Consider the following 20,189-nt stretch of genomic DNA (forward strand, 5'->3'; position numbering starts at 1 on the left):
TTAATTGTAATCAGGGCACTGGTTATCGGTGCCCAGATTACATACCTAGCTTTCCCCCTGTGAGGAGTTGCCACTGATCGGCTCTCCTCTTCTCACAATCTGTCAATGTGAGGCGAGGAGCACCGATTACCGGCATCTCCATGTGTACATGTGACCGGCTGTGTCCAATCACACGGTTAAAGAGCCGCGGTTCTTTACAAAGATCGGAGTCTTACCGTGTCCTAGCAACATGGCGCGGGCGCTATCATGGTCGTTTAGGAAGGCTTTCATATGACGTCCACCCAGAGGGGGGCCGCGCCGCCCAGCTGTCATTTTGATGGAGCGGTGGGTAGGAAGTGGTTAAGATTCTCTTCCAGTCTGATCGTGTGCCCCCGTGTCCTCTTACACTCCCTGGAAAGGAAATCTTGTTTGGGTTCAATGTCGCACGACCGCGCAATTGTCAGTTAAAGTGACACAGTGCCGAATCGTAAAAAGTGCTCTGGTCAGGAAGGGGGTAAAATCTTCCGGGGCTGAAGTGGTTAAAGTGATTGTAAAGTCTGTTGTTTTTTTTTTCCGTATAAAAATAACAAACATGTCATATTTACCTGCCCTGCTGCAGCTGGATTTGTACAGAGCAGCCCGGATCCTCCTCTTCTCGGGTCCCTCTTCTGTGATCCTGGCCCCTCCCTTCTGTTGAGTGCCCCTCCCCCCCACAGCAAGCAGCTTGCTCTATGGGGGCACCCCGAGCCGAGCCACAGCTTCCTGCGTCCATTCAGACACGGAGCTCCGCCCCTGCCCCCTCTCTCTCTCCTGATTAGCTAGCTGACTTTGATTGACAGCAGCAGGAGCCAGGGGTACCGCTGCCATGTCTCAGTCAATCAGGAGGGAGAATCTCGGATAGCTGAGACACTCGTGGACAACGCTGGATAGAGAGGGGGATCAGGTAAGTACTGGGGGGGTGCTGCACACAGAAGGCTTTTTATCTTCATGTATAGAATACAACTTCTGCGAGTAGAGGAGAGCCGATCTGCTGCTCTCCAGACAGGGGAAGGTCTAATTGTTTATCAGCGCAGCCCCCCACTCAGATCCTGCCCAGGACCACCATCATGCCGCCCAGGACCACCAGAATGGCCACCCAGACTACACCACCAGGTATGTCCCCCCTAGACCCCCAGGGATATGCACATCTGTGCCCAGGCAGCTGCCAATCAATGCTCAGGCAGCTGCCAATCAGTGCCCACTGACAATGCCTACCACTGCCAGTGCCACCAGGGATGCCTATCAGTGCCTCATATCAGTACCATGTATCAGTGCCCATCAGTGCCAAGTGTTAATGCCCATCAGTGCCCAGCAGTGCCGCCTATTAGTGCCACCCATAAGTACCCATCGTTTCAGCCTTTCAGTGCCAATCAGTGTCGCCTATCAGTACCCATCATTGCCCACTTGTGCCACCCATGAGTGAACACCAGTGCCTATCAGTGCCCATCAATGCCGCCTATTAGTGTCACCCATAAGTACACATCTTTTCAGCCTATCAGTGCCCATCAGTGTCACCTATCAGTTCCCATCAGTGCCCACCTGTGCCACCCATGAGTGTCCACCAGCGCCGCCTATCAATGCCCATCAGTGCTGCATATCAGTGCCATCCATCAGTGCCACCTACAAGTGCCCATCATTGGCGCATATAAGTGCCCATTGTCTGTGACCGTCAGTGCCCCTAAAAACTGTAGAGGTGATCAAATACCACCAAAAGAAATCTCGATTTGTGGGAACAAAATGATAAAAATTCTGTTTGGGTACAGTGTAGCATGACCGCGCAATTGTCATTCAAAGTGTGACAGCGCTGAAAGCTCAAAACTATCCTGGGCAGGAAGGTGTATAATTGCCTGGTATAGAAGTGGTTAAGAAATTCGGTAACTGGTTGTGGGCCACAATGGTTGCGTTGCGGTCTACCCACGCAACCCTGTGGGTTAGCTGCGCTTTTCCATCGATTTCTATTATATCTTGGGGGGTGCGGCACATTTTCTGGAAGCACACCAAACCTGCAGGATATAATAGAAGTCTATGGCTCAGTGCAGCAAACCCAGGAAAGCTGCTGGTGCACTGCGCTGCACCCGTGGATCAGTGTCAAAGCAGCCTGATAACCCTTTGTGCTGGGAGCGCGCCGCACAGCACACTAACAGCAGAGACATCGGGGTCTCACCGGGAGTTCCGGGTCCCATACTAAAGATCAGCAGTGGCGGCAGCTAATGCAGGGCACACGGGTGCCACCCCCCCCAATCCATGCGCCTGGCCCCTAATCTCCATGCAGGGCGCCGGACGCATGAATTTCAACTGCGTTTTATTTAATTTTTTAAGCACATGACTAGAGCCCGAGGCTCTAATTGGCTTCAAAAAGCGTGGGCTCGGGGCACAGAGCCCACCCAGTTGTGTGACAATAGTGAACTTAGAGACCCGATAGGCTGAGAGGAGAAGGGATCGTATTGGCTGGGAGCAGAAGCAGGAGGGAAGTGGAGGAGGTGCAGGGGGAAGCCACTGAAGAGGAAACGAAGGGGGAAGCCGCCAATGCTGCCTGTGACCTGGATGGTGATAAGAGTGGTAGGCACAAGGACAGACGAATGGGTGAGCGGGGGGCGTCTGGTTGGCGGTGGTTTGACCGGCCGACTCCTGTTTACGAGTCACCTGATTGCTGTGGTAGCCTTTGATTGGCTACCGCGGAGATCAGTCACTGTGAAGCCCGCCCCGCTGTTTCTCTGTGAATGGAGAGGAGAGATACATTGTAAATCTCTCTCTCCTTGACAGCGTCCACTGCTCAAATGACCCTGATCAAAAGTTTACATACCCCAGTTCTTAATAACGTGTATTGCCCCCTTTAACATCAATGACAGCTTGAAGTCTTTTGTGGTATTTGTGGATGAGGCTCTTTATCTTCTCAGGTGGTAAAGCTGCCCATTCCTCTTGGCACAAAGCTTCCAGTTTCTGTAAATTCTTGGGCTGTCTTGCATGAATGGCAGGTTTGAGATCTCCCCGGAGGAGCTCAATGATATTGAGGTCAGGAGACTGAGATGGTCACTCCAGAACCTTCACTTTATTCTGCTGTAGCCAATGACAGGTGGACTTGGCCTTGTGTTTTGGATCATTGTTATGTTGGATTGTCCAAGTACGTCCCATGCGCAGCTTCCTGGCTGATGAATGAAATGTTCCTCCAGTATTTTTTGATAGCATACTGAATTCATCTTGCCATCAATTTTGACCAAATTTCCTGTGCCTTTGTAGCTCACACATCCCCAAAACATCAGCGATCCACCTCCGTGTTTCACAGTAGGGATGGTGGACCTTTCATCATATGCCTTGTTGTCTCCTCTCCAAATGTAGTGTTTATGGTTGTGCCCAAAAAGCTAAATTTTGGCCTCATCACTCTAAATGACTTTGTGCCGGAAGGTTTGAGGCCTGTCTCTGTGCTGTTTGGCATATTGTAAGCCGGATACTTTGTGGCATTTGCGTAGTAATTAATTTTTTCTGGAGACTCCACCATGCAGCCCATCTTTCTCCAAGTGCCTCCTTATTGTGCATCTTGAAACAGCCACACCACATGTTTTCAGAGAGTCCTGTATTTTACCTGAAGTTATTTTGTGGCTTATTCTTTGCATCCCAAACAATTTTCCTGGCAGTTGTGGCTGAAATTTTAGTTGGTCTACCTGACCGTGGTTTGGTTTCAACAGAACCCCTCATTTCCCACTTCTTGATTAGAGTTTGAACACTGCCGATTGGCATTCTCAATTCCTTGGATATCTTTTTATATGCCTTTCCTGTTTTATTCAGTTCAACTTCCGTTTCCCGCAGATCCTTTGACAATTCTTTTGCTTTCCCCATGACTCAGAATCCAGAAACGTCAGTGCAGCACTGGATGAAAGATGCAAGGGTCTGTCAGGAGTCCAGAAACTCATTGTGACCTTTTATACACATGCACTAATTACAAGCAAACTAAGTACAAGCCAACAGATCACAGGTGAGGAGGGTTCCCTTTAATAGCCATTCAAACCCCTTTGTGTCAACTTGTGTGCATGTTATCAGGCCAAAAATCACCGGGGTATGTAAACTTTTGATCAGGGTCATTTGGGTCGTTTCTGTTGTGATTATGATATAAAAAGAGTAAACACAGCTGATTGATAATAAATGGCTTCAGCCAAACACTAACCATGAGTGGAAGAAAAGTTTTTGTGCTATCATTCATAGTCTCTAAAAAATGGCCAAGAAATCATAAATTCTGGCAGGGTGTGTAAACTTATGAGCACAATTGTAACTGTATCAATATTTCTTGTTTTTATATTGTTTTGTATCAATTATTGGAAATCACGTTCAGTCTTTTTTTTTTTTTATATGTAAAATAAAATAAGATTTTCTTTATCTTAACCGGTTCCTGACCAGCGCACGCCGATGTACGTCGACAGAATGTCACGGGCAGGCATATTGGTGTACAGGTACGTCCAATCTTTAATGCCGCCCTGCCATCGGGAGTGCGCCACCGGCGGCGCGCTCGTGTGCTGGTCGGGACCCCCGTGAGTCCGGACGCGGGTCCCGAGGACTCGATCGCTGCGGTCATACCCACGATCGCCTCACGGGGCGACTGAACGAGGAAATGCCGTTGTAAACAGCATTTCCCTGTTCTGCCTAGCAACTAGTGACACTGATCTCTGCTCCATGTGATTGGAGCAGAGATCAGTGTTCACTAAATTAAAGCCCAGCCCCCCACAGTTAGTAACACGCCCCTAGGAACACTTAACCCCTACACTGCCACCCACTGGTTAACCCCTTCACTGCCAGTGTCATTTACACAGGAATCACTGCATTTATATAGCACTGATTGCTGTATAAATGACAATGGTCCCAAAAATGTGTCAAAAATATCCGATGTGTCCGCCATAATGTCGCAGTCATGATAAAAATCGCTGATCGCCGCCATTACTAGTAAAAAAAAAAATTATTAATAAAAATGCCATAAAACTATCCCCTATTTTGTAAACTCTATCACATTTGCGCAAACCAATCAATAATCGCTTATTGCGATTTTTTTTTACCAAAAATATGTAGAAGAATACGTATCGGCCTAAACTGAGGGAATTTTTTTTTTTTTTTTAATATTTTTGGGGGATATTTATTATAACAAAAAGTAAAAAATAATGCGTGTTTTTTTTTTCAAAATTGTTGCTCTATTTTTGTTTATAGCGCAAAAAATAAAAACCGCACAGGGTCGATCAAATACCACCAAAAGAAAGCTCTATTTGTGGGGAAGAAAAGAACGTAAATTTTGTTTGGGAGCCACGTCACACGACCGCGCAATTGTCAGTTAAAGCGACGCAGTGCCGAATCGCAAAAAGTGGTCTGGTCTTTGACCAGCAAAATGGTCCGGGGGCTGAAAGTGGTTAAATGTGTGGTATTGCCTTACCGGTACCGAGATAGTCCTCTATTTCTCAGTGGAGACCGGACCGGATTAGGGATTATTTGATAGGTATCCGGTCACTACAAACTTCAGGGTAACGGGGAGTGTTTTCTCCTTTGTACAATTGTTAGCAGATTGCAATCAGTGGAATGTGACAACTTATATTGTGTCTTTCCATCGACGAGTATTGTGTGAAATATAATTACATGCTTTAGGTGAACCGGCAATTTCCTTTTTTCTATACAAAAAGCAGTGTTTGCGTTGGGGGCAGAGGGGGGGGGGTTGGAGAACACAGCTTGGTTTTCATGGTGACAGCTATAGCAAACACATGAAGATGTATATATTAGGGCACAAAGCCTTGGGGTTGTCACAAGTCTCCTCCAGCTCACAATGGCAGCACAAGCAAGCATCCTCCTCCTGGCCGCTCTCTGCATTGGGACAGGTAAGGGGGCCACTGATGTCCTATAGCCAGTGATTCATATTAGGATACTAAAATGGTGTAAAATGTTTTTTTTTAGCAAGGGTTACAGTTTTATTTTATTCATTTTATTTATTTATTTTCGTCATTTAGGTTGTTGTTTTTTTTTAATTTAGTGTTCTTTTTTTTTATTTTTTTTGCATTTGATCGTTGTTTTTCTTTTTTTTTTTTTTTCTTTTTTGCATTTGATCATTGTTTTTCTTTTTTCTTTTTTTTTGCATTTGATCGTTGTTTTTCTTTTCTTTTTCTTTCATTTGATCGTTGTTTTTTTTTTTTGCATTTGATCGTTGTTTTTTTCTTTTTTTGCATTTGATTGTTGCTTTTCTTGTTTTTTTTTTTTTTTTGCATTTGATCGTTGTTTTTCTTTTCTTTTTTTTTTCATTTGATCGTTGTTTTTTTTTTTTTTGCATTTGATCGTTGTTTTTTTCTTTTTTTTTTCTTTTTTGCATTTGATCGTTGTTTTTATTTTTTTTTTGCATCTGATCGTTGTTTTTCTTTTTTTTTTTTGCATTGACCAGGCCATTTTTTGCGATAGGTCATTTCTTTACTTCAACTGACAATTGCGCGGTCGTGTGACGTTGTACACAAATATAATCGATGTCCCTTTCCCCCCACAAATAGAGCTTTCTTTTGGTGGTATTTGATCACTATTTAACCTCTGCAGTTTTAATTTTCATTTTATTTATTTATTTTCGTCATTTAGGTTGTTGTTTTTTTTTTTTATTTAGTGTTCTTTTTTTTTATTTTTTTTGCATTTGATCGTTGTTTTTCTTTTTTTTTTTTTTTTTTCTTTTTTGCATTTGATCATTGTTTTTCTTTTTTCTTTTTTTTTGCATTTGATTGTTGTTTTTCTTTTTTTTTTGCATTTGATCGTTGTTTTTCTTTTCTTTTTTTTTATTTGATCGTTGTTTTTTTTTTTTTTTTTTTTTTGCATTTGATCGTTGTTTTTTTATTTTTTTTGCATTTGATCGTTGTTTTATTTTTTATTTTTTTTTGCATTTGATCGTTGTTTTTTTATTTTTTTTTCTTTTTTGCATTTGATCGTTGTTTTTATTTTATTTTTTGCATCTGATCGTTGTTTTTCTTTTTTTTTTGTTGCATTGACCAGGCCATTTTTTGCGATAGGTCATTTCTTTACTTCAACTGACAATTGCGCGGTCGTGTGACGTTGTACACAAATAAAATCGATGTCCCTTTCCCCCCACAAATAGAGCTTTCTTTTGGTGGTATTTGATCACTATTTAACCTCTGCGGTTTTAATTTTTTTGACCTATAAACAAAAAGAGACCAACAATTATTTTATTTTTTTTAAAACAATATTTTTTTTATTTTCTGCTATAAAACATTCCCAATAAAAAAATGGAAAAAAAATAAAATGTCTTCATCAATTTAGGCCAATATGTATTCTGCTACATATTTTTGGTAAAAAAAAAAAAAAAATCCCAATAAGCGATTATTTATTGGTTTGTGCAAATCTACAAACTATGGGATAGATTTATGGAATTTTTATTTATTTATTTTTTTTACTAATAATGGCGGCAACCAGCGACTTATAGGAGGACTGTGATATTGTGGCGGTCAGTCGTACACTAACTGACACTTTTGGCACTTTTTGGGGACCAGTGACACTAATACAGGGATCAGTAGACATGTGCAATTTGTTTCGTTCCAAATTCGTTTTGACAAAATTCAACAAATTCTTTAATTTGGAAATATTCGAATTGACGAAGACTCATTTAACAATTTTTTCCAAAACTGAAAATTCAAAAACTCAGGAAATTAGAAATTTTGTAAATTTAAAAATCTGAAATTCGAAAATTTGTAATTTAGTAATATATTGTTAACCAGTTCCCGACCGGAGCGCGCCGATGTACGTCGTCAGAATGGCCACGGGCAGGCATATTGGCGTACATGTACGTCCATTTTTATATGCCGCCCTGCCATAGCGTGCGCGTCGCTCGCGTTCCGGTTGGGACCCCCGTGAGTCCGGTCGCTGGCCCCGAGGACTCGATCGCCGCGGGGATACCCCCGTATGTAAACAGCCTCTCCCCGTTCTGCCTAGCAACAAGTGGTGCCGATCTCTGCTCCATGTGATTGGAGCAGAGATCAGTGTTCACTAACACACAGCCCAGCCCTCCACAGTTAGGAACACTTAACCCCTACACTGCCACCCACTGGTTAACCCCTTCACTGCCAGTGTCATTTACACAGGAATCACTGCATTTATATAGCACTGATTGCTGTATAAATGACAATGGTCCCAAAAATGTGTCAAAAATGTCCGACGTTTTCCGCCATAATGTCGAAGTCACAATAAAAATCGCTGATCGCCGCCATTACTAGTAAAAAAAAAAAATTATTAATAAAAATGCCAAACTATCTCCTATTTTGAAAACGCTATAACTTTTGCGTAAACCAATAAATAATCGCTTATTGCAAATTTTTTTCACCAAAAATATGTAGAAAAATACGTATCAACCTAAATTGAGGGAAAAAAATGTTTTTTTTAAATATATTTTTGGGGGATATTTATTATAACAAAAAGTAAAAAATAATGTGTTTTCTTTTTTTTAAATTGTTGCTCTATATAGCGTAAAAAATAAAAAACGCGTAAAAATACTACCAAAAGAAAGCTCTATTTGTGGGGAAAAAAAGACGTAAATTTTGTTTGGGAGCCACGTCGCACGACCGCGCAATTGTCAGTTAAATCGTCGCAGTGCCGAATCGCAAAAAAGTGGTCTGGTCTTAAGCCAGGAAAATGATGGTCCGGGGCTGAAAGTGCTTAAATAAAAATATATGAACAAATAGCATATTTAAAAAAAAGGATCTAGCATATAAAGCATTTGAAATTTGATAATATTAAAAGCCACCTTTCCATTCTAAAAACTGAAATTGTTGTAATTTTATAAAAAATGTTCAAAAAATGTAACGTGATATTGTAAATTATTACCATATTATGGTAGTTAAATTATTATTATTATTATTATTATTGGGTGGGGTAGAGTCTTTTGTAAGCCATTTAAACCAACTGAAGCCTTAAAAACCAACAAAGATTTTTCCCTTATCAATAGACTTGCAGGTAAAAACATTTTTACCATCTCAATTGCTTGCTATTTCAAAATGTCTCGGATATACGAAAAAAAAATAAAAAAAAAAATTCGAAAATCCGAATATTTGAAAATAAGAATGAAAATCTGAAAAATCACAAGAACGAAAATCTGAAAATAAGAACGAAAATCTGAAAATTCAAACCCCTGAAAATTCGAAAATCTGAAATAACTAACTAATAATAACTATTAGTAACTATTAAATTATAGGTATTGGAATTTCCTTTCAAATTTGGCTGTTAGTGAACGTAACGAACACGAATTTACCTGAAGTTATGAATTATCCTAAATAATGAATGGTGTCTTGGATAGAATTCCATTGTTGTGATTTAATCAGGATATCGCTACAGGTCAGACTTGTTTTACCGAGCTTCACACAGTAGATTTATCATATCATACATTACATACATATCACACATTATCATAAGTATAAACACAGAACTCCTTCATTCAATAGCACAGTTAATTAGCACAAACAACGAGTGAAAGACTCTTAGCCCCTGTACACACGGTCGGAGATTTCCACAACCAAATCCGTCGGATTTTGCCGGTCGGATTTAGTCCGTCGGATCTTGTCCGAAACTGTTGCATACACACTGTCGGGCCAAGTTGGCGAAAAATCCGATCTTTCAGAACGTGATGACATAATTTCGTTACGATGGGACTATGTTCAGGCTAGTAGCCAATAGCTTTGATGTAGGAATTTGATCTGAGCATGCGTGGCACTTGGTCCGATGAAAATCCTCTACACATGATCGGAGTATGTCCCTTCGGCCCAGTTGGTTGGGAAATATTTCCAACATGTTGGAAAATTGGGTCAGACAGAGATTCAGACGTAATCAGTCCGATGCATACCACACACAGTCGGATTATCCGACGACACGGTCCGATAAAACGCAATCCGACAGATTATCCGACCGTGTGTACAGGGGCTTAGCCCTTGTACACACGGTCGGACATTCCGACAACCAAATCCGTCGGATTTTGTCTGACGGATTTTGTCCGAAACTGTTGCATACACACGGTCGGACAAAGTTGGTGGAAAATCCGATCTTTCAGAACGTGATGAGGTTATTTCGTTACGATGGGACTACATTCAGGCTAGTAGCCAATAGCTTTGGTGTAAGAATTTGATCTGAGCATGCGTGGCACTTTGTCCAATCGGAATTTTCTACACATGATCGGAGTATGTCCGATCGGAATTCTCTACACATGATCGGACAAGGTGCGATCGGATCATGTTGTCGGAAAATTTCACAGACAAGTTGGAAAACTTGGTCCATCGGATACTCCGATGGAAACAGTCCGATGAAGACCACACACAGTTGGATTATCTGACAAAACGGGACAGGAGACCAAGGGCTTTCCAGATCTCATTAATCAGCATTCCTTTCACATACATCTGCTGTACGAGTCCCACACTGGCAGAGACCATCATGGCCTCCTTAATAATATCCTTTTGCATTATACACAGGGCCGTTTTTAAGGCAGGGCAAAAGGGGCAGCTGCCCTGGGCCCTGTCATTGTTGTGGGGCCCAAAGCAGGTGCCTCATACTTGCCAACTATCCTGATTTAAATTCCCTCATCCCTTGAGGTTTTAGTCCCATGCTGTGTCCCAATATCTCAGTGTGAAGTGCTGCTACTAATGCTGCCCAGCTCTGCCCTATTGTTGTGTACAGATGACTCACCTGCAGACCTGTGTTTACATGTAAATTACCTGCATTCATATATAAATAGCAGCGGCCGGCGGCATTGATATGTATATCATGCCCCACTGAGGTCATATCCACAGTAATCTCTAGCAACCAATCAACAAGCAGAAATCATGTGCTGTAACCTCTAGCAACTAACCAGTGAGCCGTAATGTGTGCTGTAACCTCTAGCAACCAGTCAGTGAGTGGTAATGATACACTGTAACCTCTGGCAACCAATCACAATAGCTGCCTGATCTGATTCAGTAAACTAATTTTGAGTCTAGCTGCTATTTATTGTATGTCTCAGAGCAGGTGGAGAGCAAAACTGCATGGGGGGAGGGGGACCCAAGAAAAGTTTTGCAGAGGGTCCAATCAATATTAAAGACGGCCCTGATTACATAACAGTATATCTTCGTACATTCTTGTAGCTCCCTCAAATGCCAGGACCCATAGTCGGTAAGCATTCAGTCTCCTCCAAAAGCCTCTGTCCCGGGTGAGTCTGTCACACTTCCTATCAACAGTGCCTTGAAAAAACATAAATATGTTTTATTGGGATAGACCAACACAAAGTGGCACATAAAATTGTGAAGTGGAAGGAAAATGATAAATGATACAAATATATATATGAAAAGTGTGTGGGGGGGGGGTGCATTTGTATGGCGCCCCCCGGAGTCAATACCTTGTTGAACCCCCTTTCGCTGCAATTACGGCTGCAAGTCTTTTTGGGGATGTCTCTACCAGCTTTACACATCTAGAGAGGAACATTTCTGCCCATTCTTCTTCTTTGTAAAATATCTCAAGTTCTGTCAGATTGGATGGAGAGCGTCTGTGATCAGCAATTTTCAAGTCTGGCCACAGATTCTCAATGGGATTTAGGTCTGGACTGTGACTGGGCCATTCTAACACATGAATATGCTTTGATGTAAACCGTTCCATTGTAGCTCTGGCTGGATGTTTAGAGTCATTGTCCTGCTGGAAGGTGACCCTCCGCCCCAGTCTCAAGTCTTTTGCAGACTCGAGGTTTTGTTCTAAGATTGTCCTGTATTTGGCTCCATCCATCTTCCCATCAACTCTGACCAGCTTCCCTGTCCCTGCTAAAGAAAAGCATCCCCACCACATGAGGCTGCCACCACCATGCTTCACGGTGGGGATGGTGTGTTCAGGGGGATGGGCAGTGTTAGTTTTCCATTACATATAGCATTTTGCTTTTAGGTCAATAAGTTGAATTTTGGTCTCATCTGACCAGATCACCTTCTTCCACATGTTTGCTGCCCCCTCCCCCACATGGCTTCTCACAAACTGCAAACAGGACTTCTTATGACTTTCTTTCACCAATGTCTTTCTTCTTGTCACTCTTCCATAAAGGGCAGATTTGTGGAGAGACGACTAATCGTTGTCCTGTGGACAGATTCTCCCCCCTGAGCTGTGGATCTCTGCAGCTCCTCCAGAGTCACCATGGACCTCTTGGCTCTTCTCTGATGAATGCTCTCCTTGCCCGGCCCGGTCAGTTTAGGTGGATGGCCGTGTCTTGGTAGGTTTGCAGTTGTGCCCATACTCTTTCCATTTTCCGATGATGGATTGAACAGAGCTCCGTGAGATGGTCAAAGCTTGGGAGATCTTTTTATAACCTAACCCTGATTTATACTTCTCCACAACTTTATCGCTGACCTGTCTGGTGTGTTCCTTGGCCTTCGTGGTGCTGTTTGTTCTCTAAGGTTCTCTAACAAACCTATGAGGGCTTCACAGAACAGCTGTATTTATAATGAAATTACATTACACACAGGTGGACTCTATTTACTAATCAGGTGACTTCTGAAGGCAATTGGTTCCACTAGATGTTAGTTAGGGGTATCAGAGTAAAGGGGGCTGAAAACAAATGCCCCTCCCCCCCACACTTTTCACATATTGATTTGTAAAAAATGTGATGGGGGGGGGGGGGGGTGAGACTCAAAAGAAGAAAGCTTGACGGGGAAGACTTTTTTTAAATTCTATGAGACTCGTGCATGCCATAGTACATGGATTTCCCACTTCTTTTATGAAGGAGCCTTCAGATGTTCTTCCATGTTGCCTTCTCCAACATGGCGACTTTTTTTTTTTGTGTTGGAGATTTTCCCTCGCTTCTTGTCTGAGGAATGTGATGTCATGTTGCGATATTAAATTAACCAATCAAAGACAAGGAAATATAGTAATTGTAAAAGGTAACTGCTATTTTGGTGAAGATGACGGTGTGCTTGTCCCTTTTATTAAAAAGGTGGAGTAATGCTTTAAGTTGTTCTCTTTCAGCCTATTCGCTGTCATGTTACACCTGCACCGCTGCGACCAGCAACAGCAACTGCCAGACAGCGACTACCTGTCCAGCCTCAGCCACCTACTGCGAGACCATTGTAGGAAGCGCTACACTCCGTAAGTCACTTTATATCCAACATGAGGTCAAAGAGCCATAAAGTGTGAAGAACAAGGTCATGTTGCACCAGATCAGCAGTCGATAGTGTATACAGAGGAATGATAGCGGATGTATATAGAGGAATGATAGCGGGTGTATACAGAGGAATGATAGTGGGTGTATATAGAGGTAATGATAGCGGGTGTATATAGAGGAATGATAGCGGGTGTATACAGAGAAATGATAGCGGGTGTATACAGAGGAATAATAGCGGGTGTATACAGAGGAATGATAGCGGGTGTATATAGAGGTAATGATAGCGGGTGTATATAGAGGAATGATAGCGGGTGTATACAGAGAAATGATAGCGGGTGTATAACGAGGAATAATAGCGGGTGTATACAGAGGAATGATAGCGGGTGTATATAGAGGAATGATAGCGGGTGTATATAGAGGAATGATAGTGGGTGTATATAGAGGTAATGATAGCGGGTGTATATAGAGGAATGATAGAGGGTGTATACAGAGGAATGATAGCGGATGTATACAGAGGAATGATAGCGGATGTATATAGAGGAATGATAGCGGGTGTATATAGAGGTAATGATAGCGGGTGTATACAGAGAAATGATAGCGGGTGTATACAGAGGAATGATAGCGGGTGTATATAGAGGAATGATAGCGGGTGTATATAGAGGAATGATAGCGGGTGTATATAGAGGAATGATAGTGGGTGTATATAGAGGTAATGATAGCGGATGTATACAGAGGAATGATAGCGGGTGTATATAGAGGAATGATAGCGGGTGTATATAGAGGAATGATAGCGGGTGTATACAGAGAAATGATAGCGGGTGTATACAGAGGAATGATAGCGGGTGTATATAGAGGAATGATAGCGGGTGTATATAGAGGAATGATAGCGGGTGTATATAGAGGAATGATAGCGGGTGTATACAGAGAAATGATAGCGGGTGTATACAGAGGAATGATAGCGGGTGTATATAGAGGAATGATAGCGGGTGTATATAGAGGAATGATAGCGGGTGTATATAGAGGAATGATAGTGGGTGTATATAGAGGTAATGATAGCGGGTGTATATAGAGGAATGATAGCGGGTGTATACAGAGAAATGATAGCGGGTGTATATAGAGGTAATGATAGCGGGTGTATATAGAGGAATGATAGCGGGTGTATACAGAGAAATGATAGCGGGTGTATACAGAGGAATGATAGCGGGTGTATATAGAGGAATGATAGCGGGTGTATACAGAGAAATGATAGCGGGTGTATACGGAGGAATGATAGCGGGTGTATACAGAGGAATGATAGCGGGTGTATACAGAGGAATGATAGCGGGTGTATACGGAGGAATGATAGCGGGTGTATACGGAGGAATGATAGTGGGTGTATACAGAGGAATGATAGCGGGTGTATATAGAGGAATGATAGCGGGTGTATACAGAGGAATGATAGCGGGCGTATACAGAGGAATGATAGTGGGTGTATACAGAGGAATGATAGCGGATGTATACAGAGGAATGATAGCGGGTGTATACAGAGAAATGAAAGCGGGTGTATACAGAGGAATGAAAGCGGGTGTATACAGAGGAATGATAGCGGATGTATACAGAGGAATGAAAGCGGGTGTATACAGAGGAATGATAGCGGGTGTATACAGAGGAATGATAGCGGGTGTATACAGAGGAATGATAGCAGGTGTATACAGAAAAATGAAAGCGGGTGTATACAGAGGAATGATAGCGGGTGTATACAGAGGAATGAAAGTGGGTGTATACAGAGGAATGATAGCAGGTGTATACAGAGAAATGAAAGCGGGTGTATACAGAGGAATGAAAGCGGGTTTATACAGAGGAATGACAGTGGGTGTATACAGAGGAATGATAGCGGGTATATATAGAGGAATGATAACGGGTGTATACAGAGGAATGATAGCGGGTGTATACGGAGGAATGATAGCGGGTGTATACAGAGGAATGATAGCGGGTGTATACAGAGGAATGATAGCGGGTGTATACAGAGGAATGGTAGCGGGTGTATACGGAGGAATGATAGCGGGTGTATACAGAGGAATGATAGCGGGTGTATACAGAGGAATGACAGCGGGTGTATACAGAGGAATGATAGCGGGTGTATACAGAGGAATGAAAGCGGGTGTATACAGAGGAATGATAGCGGGTATATATAGAGGAACGATAGCGGGTGTATACAGAGGAATTATAGCGGGTGTATATAGAGGAATGATAGCGGGTGTATACAGAGGAATGATAGCGGGTGTATATGGAGGAATTATAGTGGGTGTATACAGAGGAATGATAGCAGGTGTATACAGAGGAATGATAGCGGGTGTATACAGAGGAATGATAGCGGGTGTATACAGAGGAATGATAGCGGGTGTATACAGAGGAATGATAGCGGGTGTATACAGAGGAATGATAGCAGGTGTATACAGAGGAATGATAGCGGGTGTATACAGAGGAATGATAGCGGGTGTATACAGAGGAATGATAGCGGGTGTATATGGAGGAATGATAGCGGGTGTATACAGAGGAATGATAGCGGGTGTATACAGAGGAATGATAGCGGGTTTATACAGAGGAATGATAGCGGGTGTATACGGAGGAATGATAGCGGGTGTATACAGAGGAATGATAGCGGTCGTATATGGAGGAATGATAGCGGGTGTATACAGAGGAATGATAGCGGGTGTATACAGAGGAATGACAGCGGGTGTATACAGAGGAATGACAGCGGGTGTATACAGAGGAATGATAGCGGATGTATACAGAGGAATGATAGCGGGTGTATACAGAGGAATGACAGCGGGTGTATACAGAGGAATGATAGCGGGTGTATACAGAGGAATGATAGCGGGTGTATAAGGAGGAATGATAGCGGGTGTATACAGAGGAATGATAGTGGGTCCCCGACACAAATTTTCAGCTGCTTTTATCTCTTGCGCTGGAGAACTTGTCAGAACGTATCATGCAGATAACAGAGGAACGAAGCAGCAGAAAGACACAGCACTTAGAGCTTTACAGAGAGATAAGTAAACACTACAGATATATGTGCTTAGGTCAAATTTCATGAATGGGGTTACATCCGCTTTAAGCACTAATTTACAAAGTAATTCCATCCCAGATCCAGATTTCATTCAGGAAGGACATTATGCTGAAAACTAAAGACTGTTCCATGTGTTCTCTCTCTAGTTGGAGTTTCTGCAACCTCCATAACCAAATCTTGCGCAGCCAGCTGCACGGCATCCAGTGGAAGTGCCTTGGGGGTGGCGTCGGCCTCCACAACCTGCTGCACCACCGACCTGTGCAACATCAGCGGGGCCATCAGCATCAAGTCCAGCTATTCCGTCATTGTCCTGGTGATGGGAACCCTTGTGATGCTCATCAGCAGCTCCTTTCTGTGATATAAGAAGTGGGATAACACATTGTCCAACCGGCATCAATAAACAGGATGTAATGTGAAAGCTTTGAATTGTTTGTCCGTTTCTTCCATTGTGTATAGAAGCCTTGACATCTGTATTGTCTGACACTCCCCCCCCCCAAATATCCATTCCTACCCCAAACCCCTCCCCCTTTCTCCAAACCCATCTCTCCCCATTAACAAGACCAGACTATGTTTGGAGTAAATGGCCGACAGGCCTTGATTTATTAACCAAAATATATATATAACAAATATAAACTTTCCAATAAATAACTTTAATTAACGTGTAAACAACTTTCCATTAATACTGTATCATGGGTCATTAGCATACCCAAGACCCTACTGGTCACTGCACATTACCTTTAACCTCTTGACCTCCAGAAGGAATCCCCTGTCTCGGAGGCTATACCCAAACCAATGCAGTGACCTACCCCTTTTACTCTTCCCGGTTAACCCCACGTAACCGTGAAGTACAGATCCAACCACCCCCATCACCATGGATGGGTACCACCTATTCTCCACCTGCACCACTTGACCTTATCATCTGACCCCAAAAAACTGCCACAGCTCGAAAGGTGGTAAAGCCTTACCCTTTCGAGCATCACCACAGACACAAACCAAGCTGACTCCCCTCCTGGAGGCCTAACGCCCACAGGTCCGTCCCAACCTCGTTTTAAATGTACCCCGTCACTCTTCAAATACCTCCAGGTCTCAAACTCCAACTCCCGATGCCGAACAGCCAATCCCCCATTCCTGATAAAAAAAACTACTCACTTCCTTATTAACTTTTACCCTGGCCCTGTCCCCCTTTTTGTTCAACAGCGCCCACCCCCACGACGTCCTGCTGACCATATCCAACCACACCAATACCATGCCCGGGTAGGAAGCCTTTAGTCTAAGAAAATCACACTTAATATCTCTGATGAGGTCCCTCATGGACCTGACCCCCATGTCATTGCCTCTCATGTGAAGAAGCAGAACATCCGGCGGCCGGTCCAGGCGAGAGAATCTATGCACCTCGCCCAAAACCCTATTCCACCGCATACCAGGGACCCCGATCCATCGAACTTGCACCTCATGCCTGGGAATTCAAAGCTGTCTCCCGTTCGGTCAAATGTCCGCTCTCTTCGAACCCCAAAAGACGTATGAATGGCCCAGAATCCATACCAAGCCAACTTCATAACCTGCAAACAAGAACAATTAAATACACGGAAACAACCAGACATCCGCACAATAAATATATCCCCCCCCACACCATATCACCAACAATTCTCATGCTAACATGTGTGGACAAACATACAACTGAAACCTCTCAGAGTTCCACCTCCCAATTCTCCTCACCGCCTTCACACTCAGCCCGGCCCTAGACGCCTCCGTAGCCGCCCCAGTGCGGAAAGAGTGGGATGAAAAATTCCCTGGGTCGAATCCCGCTGCCACCACGCATTTCTTAACCACTTCCCGACCAGCGCACGACGATGTACATCGACAGAATGGCACGGGCAGGCATATTGGCGTACAGGTACGTCCAATATTCAATGCCACCCTGCCGGCGCGCTCCCGTGCTGGTCGGGACCCCCGTGAGTCCGGTCGCGGGACCCGCGGACTCGATCGTCTCACGGAGCGGCCGAATGGAGGAAATGCTGTGTAAATAACATTTCTCCATTCTGCCTAGCAACTAGTGACGCTGATCTCTGCTCCATGTGATTGGAGCAGAGATCAGTGTTCACTAAATGAAAGCCCAACCCCCCCACAGTTAGTAACACACCCCTAGGAACACTTAACCCTTACACTGCCACCCACTGGTTAACCCTTTCACTGCCAGTGTCATTTACACAGGAATCACTGCATTTATATAGCAGTGATTACTGTATAAATGACAATGGTCCCAAAAATGTGTCAAAAATGTCCGATGGGTCCCCCACAATGTCGCAGTCACAATAAAAATCGCTGATCGCCGTCATTACTAGTAAAAAAAATTATTAATAAAAATGCTATAAAACTATCCCTATTTTGTGAACGCTATAACTTTTGCGCTAACGAATCAATAATCGCTTATTGCGATTTTTTTTACCAAAAATATGTAGAAGAATACGTATCGGCCTAAACTGAAGGAAAAAAATGTTTTTATATATATTTTTGGGGCATATTTATTATAACAAAAAGTAAAAAATAATGCGTTTTTTTCAAAATTGTTGCTCTATTTTTGTTTATAGCGCAAAAAATAAAAACCGCAGGGGTGATCAAATACCACCAAAAGAAAGCTCTATTTGTGGGAAAAAAAGGACGTCAATTTTGTTTGGGAGCCACGTCGTACGACCGCGCAATTGTCAGTTAAAGCGACGCAGTGCCGAATCGCAAAAAGTGGTCTGGTCTTTGACCAGCAAAATGGTCCGGTCTGCAAGTGGTTAAAGACTGCACTGAACTGGAACTTGGACAGAAAAGAACCATCCATGTGCACGAAAAAGGGGCCCATGATCCACGGCCTCAGGTGCATGAAAGCCTCCACCGCCCTCACCGGGCATATATTGCTCTCGGCAATTGTGCCCACCTCCACCAGCACCCCTTTCCCCTCCTGGTCCGTCTTGGACCTGCGTAACCAGATCCTAACCACCTCCTGGCCCAGCTCGACATCACCCACTGCCAACCCCCCCATGTCTAAACCTAGCAGGGCAAAACAGCTCGCTAATTCTGAAAGCCCCAAAAAAGGTTAAAGAAAAAGCCACCCAAAAAAGGACCTGTTCGTAAAAAAAGGAACTGCAGACCGTCTCTACCACTCGGCACAGGCCGCGGAGCCCATGAAAGGAAACCGGACGCCGCCCATCCCTCTGTCTATGCACCTTCCGGCAGCCCTTCACCGCCTGCCGCAACCAGAACTCTTTGGTATAGTCCCGACATCCTTCCCATTTAAACAAAAAGGCCAACCCCGCCAGCTTCCTGTCAATAGAGGCTGTCGAAACCCCCCATTCCATAGCCTTGCTAAGGAAGTAAAACACAGCTTGAGCCATGCTCGCATTTCCTGGGGCCATGCCGATCGCTGCCAGGCATTCTGACCATTCCTGCCATACCCTCAAATAGGCCTTCCACGTAGTCCTACTCACGGACAATTCAATCAACCTTGCTGCGACTCCAACGCTATCCGCCACATCCACACTGGGCAGCTGATCCCGTGACGCTCTGCCTCTGGTGCCAGTCCCCGAAACCTGTCCCACTGAAAACGAGACAGAGCGTCAGCCAACGTGTTGTCAACCCCCGGCAGGTGCACAGCATAGATGAAAGCATTCACCTTTAAGCAACGCAAAACCAAATGGCGTACAAGCCTGACCACCGACCCGGAAGCCGCTGTCAGCCGATTGACCACTTGCACCACCACTTGCACCACCCCTAAGTTGTCGCAATTGAAGCGCACCTTCAGGTTCCGAAAAGATTCCCCCCAAATTTCCAAGGCCACCACAATGGGAAATAGTTCCAACAGCACCAGGTTCTTCAGGAACCCGGCCTCTGCCCACTCAGTAGGCCACGGTGCCGCGCACCACTGTCCCTTGAAGTAGGCCCCCGAAGCCCGATGACCCTGCGAACAACTCTGGATCCCAATTACTAATGGGACCCGACATCCATAGGGCCCGTCCATTGAACGATGCCAGGAACTCC

The 20,189-nt window shown here is 43.9% G+C and overlaps 1 protein-coding gene across 1 annotated transcript; it reads left to right on the forward strand.

Moving 5' to 3' along the window:
- The first annotated feature begins 5,706 nt into the window (after nucleotides 1–5,706).
- Nucleotides 5,707–16,584, forward strand: LOC143995816 (lymphocyte antigen 6E-like). Its single transcript, XM_077490529.1, has 3 exons — nucleotides 5,707–5,861; nucleotides 12,982–13,101; nucleotides 16,313–16,584. Exons 1-3 carry the CDS (start codon nucleotides 5,810–5,812, stop codon nucleotides 16,522–16,524), a joined length of 384 nt encoding a protein of 127 aa, XP_077346655.1. The 5' UTR covers nucleotides 5,707–5,809; the 3' UTR covers nucleotides 16,525–16,584.
- The last annotated feature ends 3,605 nt before the right edge of the window (nucleotides 16,585–20,189 follow it).

Source organism: Lithobates pipiens, unplaced genomic scaffold, assembly GCF_037356315.1.
Source record: "Lithobates pipiens isolate NorthernLeopardFrog02 unplaced genomic scaffold, aLitPip1_a1.2 Scaffold_19, whole genome shotgun sequence".
In the NCBI taxonomy this organism is placed as follows: Eukaryota; Metazoa; Chordata; class Amphibia; order Anura; family Ranidae; genus Lithobates; species Lithobates pipiens.

Coding starts and splice junctions, on each gene's coding strand:
- LOC143995816 (XM_077490529.1), top strand. CDS start 5,810: ATGGCAGCACAAGCAAGCATCCTCCTCCTGGCCGCTCTCTGCATTGGG. Junction 5,862..12,981: donor CGCTCTCTGCATTGGGACAG/GTAAGGGGGCCA, acceptor GTTCTCTTTCAG/CCTATTCGCTGTCATGTTAC. Junction 13,102..16,312: donor TGTAGGAAGCGCTACACTCC/GTAAGTCACTTT, acceptor TTCTCTCTCTAG/TTGGAGTTTCTGCAACCTCC.